This window comes from Oncorhynchus clarkii, chromosome 17 (assembly GCF_045791955.1).
Source record: "Oncorhynchus clarkii lewisi isolate Uvic-CL-2024 chromosome 17, UVic_Ocla_1.0, whole genome shotgun sequence".
NCBI lineage: Eukaryota > Metazoa > Chordata > Actinopteri > Salmoniformes > Salmonidae > Oncorhynchus > Oncorhynchus clarkii.
Window position 1 is genome coordinate 18,123,313 of NC_092163.1, and position 14,366 is coordinate 18,137,678.

Genomic DNA, 14,366 nt, shown 5'->3' on the forward strand with positions numbered 1-14,366 from the left:
AACATCGTTGGTGCCGACGTGGATAACAATATCTCTATACTCTCTACACTCGCCAGTTTTAGCTTTAGCCAGCACCATCTTCAGATTAGCCTTAACGTCGGTAGCCCTGCCCCCCGGTAAACAGTGTATGATCGCCGGATGATTCGTTTTAAGTCTAATACTGCGGGTAATGGAGTCGCCAATGACTAGAGTTTTCAATTTGTCAGAGCTAATGGTGGGAAGCTTCGGCGTCTCAGACCCCGTAACGGGAGGAGTAGAGACCAGAGAAGACTCAGCCACCTGTTCTTGTTCAGTTTCTGTATAGACCAAAGCCAATCCCCCTTCCAACTCTCCATCATTTTTCAACCATGGCCTCTTCTATAATCTGATTTAGGATATTTATAAATCAGTGAGGTATCCTTGATAATGGCTATTGAAGTACAAGGAAAGTGTCTCATACCAACATTTACATTTTGATTCACTATAAATGCATTTCTCAGATTCCATGGACCCCATTGAGGGTAATTGAGGTAATTTGAATCAGTTTTTATATGTTTTTTTTTACCAACTAGTAAAACCTATTGATCTTTAGACCGTAACACTACCAACAAGTGTAAACCATGAAAAAAGCACGAGACAATCTGCCTTGTATTTGTTGTCATGCCAACAGTAAGTTTCTTGGCCCAAATTCATTCCCTCAGAAAACACCCATGCCAAAGGTAGTCCATTTCTCAAGAGTTCTTATCTTCCCTTTCTATCCCTGTGTTTAACTAAGCTGTAGGGCTGGGGAGAGAGTGGGGGATGGGGAAAGAAAGAGAGTGCATGGGTGGGGTAGTGTTTCTACAGTGACTCATTCTTAGCTACGGCTTAAACTCATTTGATTTAAACCCCTTTCAGACAAAGCCAGACTTGAGTGCACCTTAGACAAACGTCAAGAGCTTAGTTCTAGACAAGGCAAGTTGAGTCAATTCAGACTAGGTGGAGGGCTCTATTCAATCTGCATCGCAGCAATTCAGCTTTACTGCGCGATTCTAATTGAAAGGAAATGTTCATGCTTTTTAGCCGAGACTGCATTCACGGTAAACACTGCATATGTCGGCTCAATCTGAAATGACCTTAACATTTCTATTGCTCAATCTGTAAAGCTTCAGCAATACAGACTGAATAGAGCCCTTAGTCTTTTGCATAAAGCATCATAAACATACACTCTTAGAAAAAAATATTTCGAAAGGGGTTCTTAGGCTTTCCCCATAGGATAACCCTTTTTGGTTCCATGTAGAACCTTTTTTGGTTCCAGGTAGAACTCTTTTGGGTTCTACATGGAACTCAAAAAGGCTTCTACGTAGATTTAAAAAAAAAAAAGAGTTTAGTGATAGCTGAGTTATACGCAGTTACAGGCTTCAGTTAAGTTATAGATATTACAGCAGTGAAGATATGAGAGTTGGATTGAGGATTGAAAAATACAGTGAAATTATTGCTCACCCTACAGCTTGTTATAAATACGTGCAAGGATAGGATATCTCCAGTTTTTAGCTGCACCTAAACACACAGAAAAGGCACAGGGTTTCAATGCATTGTGAAATAAATGGACCCTCATTCAGTTTTATGCCCGATACCTAAGGATCTCTTTGGGGTTGTTATTCCATTCGTAGTAGCACCATAGTTACAGTAGCTGCCATATACTTCAAAGAGAGAGTCGCATTGTAGAGTTCAGATAGGTCAGCCACACCTTTTGCGACTGTTATATCACCTGCTTTTCATCAGCAAATATCCCCTTATTGTCTTGTCAATTTAGGATTGAGACTCAGCATATATTCATAACAATCTCTACAGTATCTTTACGGCAGGCAAACAGACAATCTACACAGTAGAGAAGGTTTTCCGTTCACCTCTGTAAAGGTGAATTATTATTTTGGTGCAAGTGAAAACAGGCACCCAGACGTGAGCCTAAGTCACGTTGTTGATTTTTACAGGTTGCAAGCTCCGACGTGACACGGTACAATGGGTTGGTTGTTGAAGTGTCTGTGTGAGTCAGTGACCGCATCCTTCTGCTGCTCCAGACAGACTCACCGGCCCGGTATCTGCCCGCTATGCCCACTTCTCACCACCTGTGCCAAGGCCAGGTACTTTCATCCACCGGGTTGTGCAAGAGTAGAAAACTTTCATGAACCGGAGCGACTTCTAGAACCAGGGTTCTATATTCTGTATTTGTTTTAATCCAATGAATACAGAAGATTCACGGCAATTCAAGGAATGAATTAATACACAATTACATTGGAGATGTTTTGAATACAAAATTACATTGGAGATGTTTCAATTTCTACTGTAGATTAAAACTAATCGTACACTTCACAGCTTGCACAGCCTTCACAATGTCTAAAGTGGGTATACTGCTGTATGGATTGTTGGATTATTCTGTAACAAAGTTTTGCGTGCAATTCTTCTTCGTTTGCATTCAGGGAGTTGTTTCCCCTCAAATTTACTAACATCTCTCACATGTATGAAGAAAAATTTAAGGCGTTCCCCTCCCCCTCCAACTCAGGCACAACCCTATCAGAGATTGTTTGAGGTATGAGGCTCCATTCCCCTCCTTGCTCCCTGTTTCTCAGCAGCTGATACCAGATGTGAGTGGGAGCGGGCCAGTGTCCAAGACTGATCTCACACACAGTCACAGCCCCCCCTGAGGCTCTCTCTCCCTCATCATCCTTCATCCTTCATACACTCTACCTCAACCCGACCAAAAACAACATACTTCATCCACACTGGGATTCTCAGTTCACTAACACAGAACACACACACACACACACACACACACACACACACACACACACACACACACACACACACACACACACACACACACTATACTCTAACAGACACACATAAACAATAACACACTACAGTCTAACACACACACACCAGCACAATACACACTAACACACACTAGCACACTGCACGTTAACACACAAAGACACAGGACACGGCCCATGGGGCTGAAGGGGATGTTTGGAGTAGAAGGAGAACAATGGGCTGTGTCCATGGGCGTATGTATGGAAAACAACAGAGGTCTGGGGGTCTTCATACAGTCATGTTTTCTACTATATAAATTATGTTTCAATCAAGAAAGTGCTCAATAGTAATTGACTGCATGGCAACACTTTCTGGGTAGATTCATTGCTTCTTTATAAAATCCACATTTTTGATATACAGTATGTTCACACCTCTGAAATGCATTTCATCACTCGTTGACGAATAAACAAAATGGTCTTCAGCTGATTACGTTGAAATATCTACGCAGTTCATGTACCAGTATAGGTAACTTGGAATAACCATTTAACGGTTTCACTACATTTCATTTCTTTAATGAAAGACACCCACAGTTTTAATGATAGATATAGTATGCTTAGCACTTATCCTGTAATAAGATGTTTACTTTAGGTGTGGCAGGTAACACTTTACTTTAGCTTGGAAAAAAGGCATACTTCAACCATGTATACCTAACGACTGGCAAATAACACACACTCACCCCCTCTCGCACACACACACCACACACACACACACTCCCTCCCCCACACACACACAGGCATTCCATTTCAGTTTCCTCACAGGGGTGGAAACTGAACGCTGGTCCTTAAAGGCAAACAGACTGTGGCGGTGCCAAGGCTGTTGGAGAGTGTTGTAAAGTCACCCTCTCCTCCCCCTGACCGTTCCCTGTTTTGTCCTCCTGTCCCACCTCCACGAGGCCCGCCCCAGGGCTCAGACTATATCAGGAGCCAGCCTCCCTCTGTCCAACTCCACACTCCTGGAGGCTCCAGCTCTACAACGGTCCTCTCTCCTCTCGTCGCCACTCCACTGACCTACAGCAGCCAGCAAGTCAGCATGTCTTACTACTCATACAAGAGCTCCAGCGGCGGCGGTGGCCCCATGAACTTCTCTGGGGGCTCCAACATCATGTCAAGCCGGGTCGGCTACGTGTCCAGCGCCCCCAAGGCCTTCAGCGTGTACGGAGGTGGTTCCGGCGGTGGCACCCGGATCTCCTCTTCCTCCGTCCGCTCAGTCTCCTCTGGGTATGGCGGCGGGGCCGGCTTCGGTGGCGGCTATGGATCCGGTGGTGGAGGCTATGGATCCGGTGGTGGAGGCTATGGATCCGGCGGTGGTGGCGGCTTCAACCTGTCCAGCGCCCTGGACGGCGGCGCCATCCACCTGAACGAGAAGGCCACCATGCAGAACCTGAACGACCGCCTGTCCACCTACCTGGATAAGGTGCGCTCGCTGGAGGAGGCCAACTCCAAGTTGGAGATTCAGATCAGAGAGTATTATGAGAAGAAAGGGCCTGCCGCTGAGAGGGACTACAGCAAATACTGGGCCATCATCAACGACCTGAAGGACAAGGTAGTGTGCTGACCTCGTCTACTATGGCCTGTTCAAATCCATCATTTCGTACCTTGCAGTGTTAAGTATGCAGTGTTGACAGGCTACCATGGAAACTACAATCAGCTTACAGTATGTAGGAATAAGAAACACAAAATTCATAAAGTATACTTCAGGAATGACTTATGGTTTTTAATCAGAGTTCAGAGGGTTATACAGAAAATGAGCTGTCACTGACATTTATAGATGATGTCTATTAATTAAACAAATGAAGCAAATTAATTACATCTCAAGCATGAAGGTGACAAGGTCATTCCAGGAGCTGATACAGATGGCTTTTTCTGCTAGATTCATGTTTAGGTTTCATGCTATAACTCCTGGAATGTGTATTCAACAAGCTTTGGGACAGACGCAACAGCGTATTAAAATACTATCAGCTTCCAAGTTGACTAACTGCGACTCAACCATGGTGAACACTGAAAGTCTTTCATGTTTTCTTTTAGATCAACGGTGCCACATGCAACAACGCCAACATCCTGCTGCAGATTGACAACTCTAAACTGGCTGCTGATGACTTCCAGACCAAGTAAGGGCACTTCCTCAATCAGCTCCATAGTATCAGCTTTTACAACACTAGGTTATTAGAGGCAAACAAGCAAATCATCACTCAATAGGTCTTATCTACAGGTTTGGATTCAAATGTCTCATGATAACTTCCTCACTTTCTCCCGACCAATCAGGTTCGAGCATGAGCTGATGATGCGCCAGTCGGTGGAGGCTGACATCGCCAACCTGCGTCGCCTGCTGGACCAGACCACTCTGACCAAGGCCGACCTGGAGATGCAGATCGAGAGTCTGCAGGATGAGCTGGCCTACCTCAAGAAGAACCACATAGAGGTGTGGGGGCAATTCCCTTTTTTCCATTGCAGTAATGAGATGTTATTCAATATGAACACACCCCAGTGACAATAGAGAGGAGAAAGTTAGTGGTGGGGATTGTTTTTAAAATTTGGATAGAAAGTAAGAGGGATGAGAGTGACTCCATTTCCCATGATTCCACAGGAGCTGGCAGCCATGCGTGCTCAACTCACCGGCACAGTGAACGTGGAGGTGGACGCAGCGCCCCAGCAGGACATGTCCAGGACAATGGAGGAGATCCGCACCCAGTACGAGGGCATCATCGACAAACACCGTCGCGACCAGGAGGCATGGTTCAATGACAAGGTAACCGTTGCCATGGCACACCTCACTAAAATTCCCCAACTGTCTACCACACTAATCTTTTGAAATTAAATCTTCAAAACCCAAATATGTAACTGGCCGTCATTAACTGTAATCATTTAGAAGATGGTGGTTTCAATTCTTCAGGAGAGTGAGCTACAGTGGGATTAAAATGGCGGCCCTGGTTTGTTTGTGTTTCAGTCAGCCAACCTGTCCAAGGAGGTGGCCACCAGCACAGAGATCATCCAGACGACCAAAACGGAGATCAACGACCTGAGACGCACCATGCAGGGCCTGGAGATCGAGCTGCAGTCACAGCTCAGCATGGTGAGCCAGAATCACTAACGTCTAGCAACGGACCACAGTTTATGGGCCATAACTTACACAACTTTATGCCACTTTTGGCAACAGTCAACATTTGACAGTAGACATTTGACTTCACCATTTTCTTTATCAATCCTCTGGAGTTTAGTTTCTCTCTTTCAGCAGAGGGAAAGAGCGAGACAGACATGGTTGAAAGGGACTGACGAGATAAAAGGGAGGGAAGAAAGGGGAGGGCTTGGAGAGGGATGGAGTAGGAGAGGGGGAATGGGAAAGCAGTAGGAAAAGGCTAAAAGGGGTGGGATTAGTGGACAAGGGGATGTTAGGGTTATGAAGAGGTTTTTTGCTTTTTGCGGGCATCTGCACCCTCTCTGGAAGACAGCAAAGAGTATGAGTGTGTCCAGAGGAATGCAGAGGTGACAGAGCCAGAGCCTAACTCCCATGGAAACTTAGCTGGGGCTTATCAAACTCAGTAAAGCTATCTCAATCCATCCCGCTGCAGTAACAAGGCAACATTCCATGTCGGTCTAAAGCACAGGAGGCTGGTGGCACCTTAATTGGGGAGGATGGGCTCGTGGTAATGGCTGGAGAGGAATCAGTGGAGTGGTATCAAACACATGGTTTCTATGTGTTTGAAGCCATTCCGTTAGCTCCGTTCCAGTCGTTATTATGAGCCGTCATCCCCCACTAAAGGCCATTAAAAGAAAATAAATATCTGCTGCCATTCCTTTTTTATTTTTTGGGAATACATAGAATTCAGTATCTCATTTAAAATAAGCACCTCAAGAAGTGACCTTGCTGTGCTTGGTGGAGCCGGCATATTTGTTTCACTCAACATAGTCTTGGTATGGTTTATTAGAAGACGTTTGATGACATTTGCTTATCAAAGTTGATTAAGTGCAATAACTATGGCTGGTTTGAGTTGTATTTTCATAATTTTCATAATTTCCTGTTACTGACCCTGTATCACCTCTGTCGCCACACAGAAAGCAGCTCTTGAGAACACACTGAGAGAGACAGACGGCCGCTACAGCGCCATGCTCTCGGGGTACCAGAACCAGATCGACATGCTGGAACAGGAGCTAAACAGGGTGCGCCAGAGCATCGAGACGCAGGGCCACGATTACAAGATGCTGCTGGACATCAAGTCCCGTCTGGAGCAGGAGATCGCCACCTACAGGGGCCTCCTGGAAGGGGAGGAGTCCAGGTAAACCCTGAAAATCTATTGGAAATGCCCATAAACGTCCATACACTTAACACGGCCCAAATAATCATATTACTCATAGTTATTATTATTAGTCATTCAGACAGATACAAAATGGCTACCGACTCCTACTAAATTTTTTTCACCATCCGTCTTTTCAGAACTGTTGGCTCAGGTAAATATCATCTATTTTATATAATGGCTTTATAATGATAATATATGATGGTTGTAATAGTAGGTTATCAGCATGTTGTAACTCATTTTCTTTCTGCAGGGGGATCGAAAACCACAGTTACAACCTCCACAGTGCGCTCTTCCAGCTAGGTGTCCATCTCTACTGGCAGTGCATAATATTATCAGAAACACACCAACACCCACAAACACCACACATTGTTACAACTAAGAGAGGTCAAATAAAATACCTGAGAAGTACCGTTAAAACTGCAATGCCTCTCATCCTGATAGGTCAATAATATACCTGTCTTTAAGATATCTGCCAATCATAGGAAGCCTTACTGGAGTTCCAGGATGAGAAAGTAGGAATAATGAACCATTTTTGCTATCAAAGTGTGTGTGACCATCCTGTTTCTGAAAATAAATGTTCTGGTGAATATGAATCGCTATTGTGTGGCTGAAATTATTCCAATAAGGTAGACAGCTTTTGGAAAAGTTGACTATCATAAGCCTGTATTGTCCTCCCCCCCCACCCCATCTGTTGCCTGTATTTACTGAAAAGCATGACAACCAAATAATACTCTCTGGGCTCTGTGTTAGATATAACAATGGGGTTGTCAGGAGGTTGTCAGGATGTCGTGGACAATGGCTGAAAACTCAACTGTGGAAAACAGAACATGTGAGAGAGAGACATTGAAGGTTACTGAAGGTATTGTGTGCCTTGCAGCTTATGTACTCAAACACCACTGAATGGAGAAAGGAGCAGGGAGCAGGATCCGTGACCACGGAACGGAGTACATGACCCTGGGTGTGGTAAAATGACTCCTCAAAAGTGAGTCGGGACACACCCAACTGGACAACTAATCTATGCCCTCAGACATACTTTAGCATTTCGACACAGTGTCACAACATGCCGAGTTTCCTACTCACCAAGCGGCATTGTTGCCTAGAGACAAGTGGAAAAACATTGACTGAGGAGGCAAATTGTGACCGGCTGAACAAAGAAAGTCTTTGTTGACAGGGTTGGTATCTGTGTTGCACTTTGCTCTCGGTGGAACTCTGATTGAGTAGAGTGGAACGGGTACAGAAGTGAGGGGGGGGGCACACAAGGGGTGTGTACTTGCCTGTGTCTGTTTCTGTGTGAACACACATTTTATGTTTATGCTTGACAGGTGTATCTGTCTATGCTATGCATAAATGAGAATTGCGAAAGTTCTCCAGTGGAATACTGAGATGACTAATGTTGATATTGGAGCAGAATCAAAAGGACATTTAGAAACTGCAGTTCCTGCAAGGGGACCATGTTTGAAATACGCAATCACTCACAGACACACGCATACACACATCCTTGCGCAAAACACACCAAATATGCGCGCACACACACACAATACATGAATAAAAAATGCATAGTCAGGCCGGGTTCTAAATAATGTCCTTTAAAATGGCTGTTCTTATTATTGCTATTGCTGTTATATTGGTGAGTCTGCTGTTGTCGTCTCCCCCGACACACACACACACACTGCTCTTGCTTGTAGAATAGGGCTGAGTTCATAGAAGGGATGGATAACCACCTAGCTTACATTGTGGTCAAATGAAATGTTTAACTGCTCTCATCATATGTCATATTTTCCTGTTGTATACACAGACTGTTAAAACACTGTAATTGCTGCCTTGGTTACAGAAACCAAGGCTTGAGTCTTGTGGGGGAGTGACAGCAACTTTTGGTGACATTGTTTACAGCTGTAAAGCTGCAACCACAATTGGTTTCTTTTGATCACCTGGCAGATGCCTGGAACTGATGTGGTTGGTATTTTCTATTGACAATTCAATGTTTATCAGTTCCGGACCATTTCCTTGTCAATCCACACAATACAGTTGAAGTCGGAAGTTTACATACACCTTAGCCAAATAAATTTTAAACTCAGTTTTTCACAATTCCTGACATTTAATCCTAGTGAAAATTCCCTGTCTTAGGTCAAATAGGATCACCACTTTATTTTAAGAATGTGAAATATCAGAATAATAATAGAGAGAATGATTTATGTCAGATTTGAATTATTTCATCACATTCCTAGTGGGTCAAAAGTTTACATACACTCAATTAGTATTTGGTAGAATACTACTTGCCTTTAAATTGTTTAACTTGGGTATAAAAAAAAATGCTAGCCTTACACAAGCTTCCCACAATAGGTTGGGTGAATTTTGGCCCATTCCTCCTGACAGGGCTGGTGTAACTGAGTCAGGTTTGTAGGCCTCCTTGCTCGCACGTGCTTTTTCAGTTCTGCCCACACATTTTCTATGGGATTGAGGTCAGGGCTTTGTGATGGCCACTCCAATACCTTGACTTTGTTGTCCTTAAGCCATTTTGCCACAATTTTGGAAGTATTGTCCATTTGGAAGACCCATTTGTAACCAAGCTTTAACTTCCTGACTGATGTCTTGAGATGTTGCTTCAATATATCCACATAATTTTCCTCCTCATGATGCCATTTATTTTGTGAAGTGCACCAGTCCCTCCTGCAGCAAAGCAACCCCACAACACAATGCTGCCACCCCCGTGCTACACGGTTGGGATGGTGTTCTTCGGCTTGCAAACCTCCCCCTTTTTCCTCCAAACATAACGATGGTCATTATGGCCAAACAGTTCTATTTTTGTTTCATCAGACCAGAGGACATTTCTCCAAAAAGTATGATCTTTGTCCCCATGTGCAGTTGCAAACTGTTGTCTGGCTTTTTTATAGCGGTTTTGGAGCTTTGGCTTCTTCCTTTCTGAGTTCCTCAGTTATCTTCACAATGTCCTTTGCTGTTGTTCTGGGATTGATTTGCACTTTTAGCACCAAAGTACGTTCATCTCTAGGAGACAGAACGTGTCTCCTTCCTGAGCAGTATGACGGCAGCGTGGTCCTATGGTGTTTATACTTGCGGACTATTGTTTGTACAGATGAACGTAGTACCTTCAGGCATTTGGAAATTGCTCCCAAGTATGGATTAGACTTGTGGAGGTCAACAATTTTTTTCTGAGGTCTTGGCTGATTTATTTTGATTTTTCCATGATGTCAAGCAAAGAGGCACTGAGTTTGAAGGTAGACCTTGAAATACATCCACAGGTACACCTCAAATTGACTCAAATTATGTCATTAGCCTATCAGAAGCTTCTAAAGCCATAACATCATTTTCTGGAATTTTCTAAGCCTGTTTAAAGGCACAGTCAACTTAGTGTATGTAAACTTCTGTCCCACTGGAATTGCGATACAGTGAATTATAAGTGAAACAATATGTCTGTAAACAATTGTTTGTAAAATTACTTGTGTCATGAACAAAGTAGATGTCCTAACCGACTTGCCAAAACTATAGTTTGTTAACAAGAAATTTATGGAGTGGTTGGAAAACGTGTTTTAATGACTCCAACCTAAGTGTATGTAAACTTCCGACTTCAACTGTACATCTTATACATGGCTTGGACTGTAATAACATCTCATCTAATTTAATTTGAAGGAATAATTACCAGCTCCCTTACATCACATCCCACTGTGCACAGACGTCAGTTCAAAATCCAATTTTGATTAACATTTGTTTGTCAACATACAGTACATGAATTCAAGCAGTTTTTGCGCAGTGGAATTTCTGCTCATGATACTTTGATCATAAATATGAGAGCGATCATGAAACACACTTGTTTGAAACATCCCTAGAAGAAATTGTGCTTTCTTGTTACAGTACCGTACAAAGTTCAGATTAGTATCAAAAGTAAGTTGAACATATTCTCCTCCTCATCCCAAAAAGTCTGTAGAAATGTATCTGGCTTGGGACTTGTGTGAGGTGAGAGAAGAAACATTTCTCATAGGTGACGAATTCTACTCATAGCGCTCATGTTAGCGTATTCTAACTTTGCTGAATAGACAAGGAGAGGAGAAAACCCTTGACCTCTGCCCAGAGTTTCAGACACAGCATGGCATGATTGGCATCAATAACTGTCTGTGAAAGTCAAAACAACGACTGGAATGCAGGTCTCAGTGGAACTGGGGCATCTCCAAGGGCAATGCAAGATAGCCAAGCACTAGCTGGATGTGAATTTCAACAGCGCGGCTCTGACTTGGGTCTGCACACAGTGCCATGGGATCAAACACTATCATAAATGTGCCAGTGCTAGCATCCCTGTTGTGTCATTGAGATAGACGGCCACTGACATCACACCACATCTCTCTCCTCGTTTATCATAGCGTGATTCATCATACAACCATAAAAAATGTGCCGCAATAACTGTCATGACAAGGGAGCAGTTTGTTTCACAACTATTATGAAGGGGTGTTGTTGCAGTGGAGAAAGTTGACAACACATCAGGAATGGAGGCTGGTAAGGGGCCAGCCAGTTGATTTAGGCAACAGTCAGACTGGTTCTCAGTGTCAACCACAGCCTGTTCTTATCAGCTATATGCTACTGACAGTAGCTACTACACTGCTGTGAGATGTACGTGGGGTCAAGAAAGACAAAACAATCACAGCTTACCATCATTTAGCTAACCGCCGTGATTATACACAGCTGCTGTACAAATAGTGGAAGGAAGACACATTATGACATCCTTAATAAAATAAGATAATGTATCTCTCTTGGTGGCGAGATAATCAAAAAGCAAAGCCATCCAGGATATTTAGTCTTCATTCTGTTGTTGCATTAACATGTAATGTTCCCTTGACCAAGGAACTTAACCCCCTAAACTGCTCATTGGGCACTGCACTGTGGATGCCCTCTGCTCCAGGCTCTCCAACCTAATGTGTGTTTGTGTGTGTGTGTGTGTGTGTGTATGTGTGTGTGTATGTGTGTGTGTGTGTGTGTGTGTGTGTGTGTGTGTGTGTGTGTGTGTGTGTGTGTGTGTGTGTGTGTGTGTGTGTGTGTGTGTGTGTGTGTGTGTATATGTGTGTGTGTGTGTGTGTATATGTGTGTGTGTGTGTGTGTGTGTGTGTGTGTGTGTGTGTGTGTGTGTGTGTGTGTGTGTGTGTGTGTGTGTGTGTGTGTGTGCCGGAGGGGATGGGGAAGAAGCAGAAGACAAATGTCCATCTCATCTGGACTAATACAGTAAATCGTAAACAGGTGTGACATATAGATAAGCGTGTAACAAAGTGGAAGATGATAAGTATACAGTAGTCTTGATTTGTTCTTCATTAATATGTCTGTTATAGTTAGTGGAAAGTCATTTGCCTTCATATGCCCATAAACAGGCATTCCCCACAGGGAACCGCACGGTGTACACAATGCAACATACTTGTCACACCTTAAACATTGATATTTGTTTGGTTCAACCAAATGTGGTACAAATAATGGTAGGCCTATATAGCAAGTTACCTAACAGTGATGTAGCGAGAGTATTGAATAACACTGCTACAGTAACTGTCAGAAAGGAATGTGAGCTGTGAGGCACATTTTCCAATCAAGTTGGCACTGCAAGTGAAGGTACGACTCAATTCAAACTTTGAATGCTTTTGTAAAAGTCTAGTGCACTTACCTGACCAGTTGGACTTTGACAAACTAGCTACTTTTCTATAGTGTGCTTTCATTCTGGCATGTTTACAATTCCAAAATTCACTGGTGTTGGTCTTAGTGACTAACACATTCACTGATTCAGATAAGGATTTTGGTGTACCACGGTGTTACCACACTGACATCCAGTGTTTGATTCTCTCCATTACAATGAGCGTGAGACAGAGAGCGAAAGAGAGCACACACCCTATCTTTGTGGAAAGTGCGCCCTCTATCCATCTCTATGCCTCACACCAATGGCATTGAGTTCAAGGTGGTTTTCCAAAGTGGATGGTGTCCTCTAGTGGAAGAACACTAGAATAAAGGCTCTCCTAGTTGAAATGACCACATGCCAATATGTTTGCACCTCTGTGAACTTCGTACTCCAATCCAGGGATGGAAGGTATCGCTGTACTCCTAAATATCCCACAACAATTTACGGCAAATCCAGAGGCTATAAATACTACTACTTTTTATTAAAACTGCCGTTTTGGTTCTCATGCTTGGAAGCTGATAGATCATTCTTGAATTAGGGTGGCATTTGGGCATGGCATTTTAGGCAAGGTTGCCATTCCACCATGCTGAATTCTCTGAATCTGCAGAGAGAAATAAACATTCTATATCTCACTATTTGTAAGCACAACTCAAATATGAATGAATACGATTGTAGACTGAATGAATGACGGAATCATGTAGATTGTGGCCGAAAGGCTGCTGTCTAACTTTACGGCATACTGGGAGGTCCATAGTAAAAGCACTGATGGGAGTCTGACCACTACCAGCAAATAGGGAGTCAAAATGGTGGGACCTTTCCTTAGCTCACCAGCCTATCAAGCATGTAGAAGAATAACAAGAACAACTTATAACCAATACTGACCATCAGGTGGGACTTCCATCGGTGCCATCCGACCATACATGTCTGTCATGAACAGCTGTGGTCCGGGTTTGCCACTCTGGCTGAGGGCCTCCGTTATGTTCCCATCCGGGTTCATCTGGGGGTTAGGGTCACCCCACAGACCTGCTGTAAGTAGGGGGAAAACTTAGACACCAGACATCTACCATTGATTGGCTGAAGCAGTATGAGAAGTTAAGTCTCATGTAGGCACCTGCTAGAATATTTATACCCTTGGGAAGACTGCCAGAGTCCCCCAGATAGCCTGTGTTCCCCATTTGTGGAGGGGGGTACATCCCAATTGGTGAGGGACGTGGTAGAGGTTTTCTCTGTAAAAAGGATATATCAATACAATTGAAAAACAATTAGTAAAAGCAATTTAATAACACACAGTTCTTCAATTGCTTTGCTCTGATTTAAAATGTCAGTTGAAAGTTTATACCTCCTCCTGTGGTACGCTCATATCCAACCACCTGTTGAGCATAGGATTCCAGACAATATGACAGAGAGAATTATAGGAATGAGAATCAATCTTTAGCCATCTACCATTTTCTATCTTTAACTATCCCTCGATAAACATTTTCCATCTACAAACTCAGTGTGCAAAATATACAAAGATTCTGTGTATTAGTCCACTACTGTTTCAGGACAGGCTATGAAGAGCAGGTTTCTTACAGATTTGAGGAATCC

The 14,366-nt window shown here is 43.4% G+C and overlaps 1 protein-coding gene across 1 annotated transcript; it reads left to right on the top strand.

The window, feature by feature from the left end:
- Positions 1 to 3,644: 3,644 nt before the first annotated feature.
- LOC139370433 (keratin, type I cytoskeletal 13-like) lies at positions 3,645 to 7,713 on the top strand. The gene is made up of 8 exons (XM_071109908.1): positions 3,645 to 4,371; positions 4,854 to 4,936; positions 5,091 to 5,247; positions 5,413 to 5,574; positions 5,773 to 5,898; positions 6,879 to 7,099; positions 7,258 to 7,271; positions 7,371 to 7,713. The coding sequence occupies exons 1-8, from the start codon at positions 3,859 to 3,861 to the stop codon at positions 7,418 to 7,420; spliced, it is 1,326 nt and encodes a 441-aa protein (XP_070966009.1). The 5' UTR covers positions 3,645 to 3,858; the 3' UTR covers positions 7,421 to 7,713.
- The last annotated feature ends 6,653 nt before the right edge of the window (positions 7,714 to 14,366 follow it).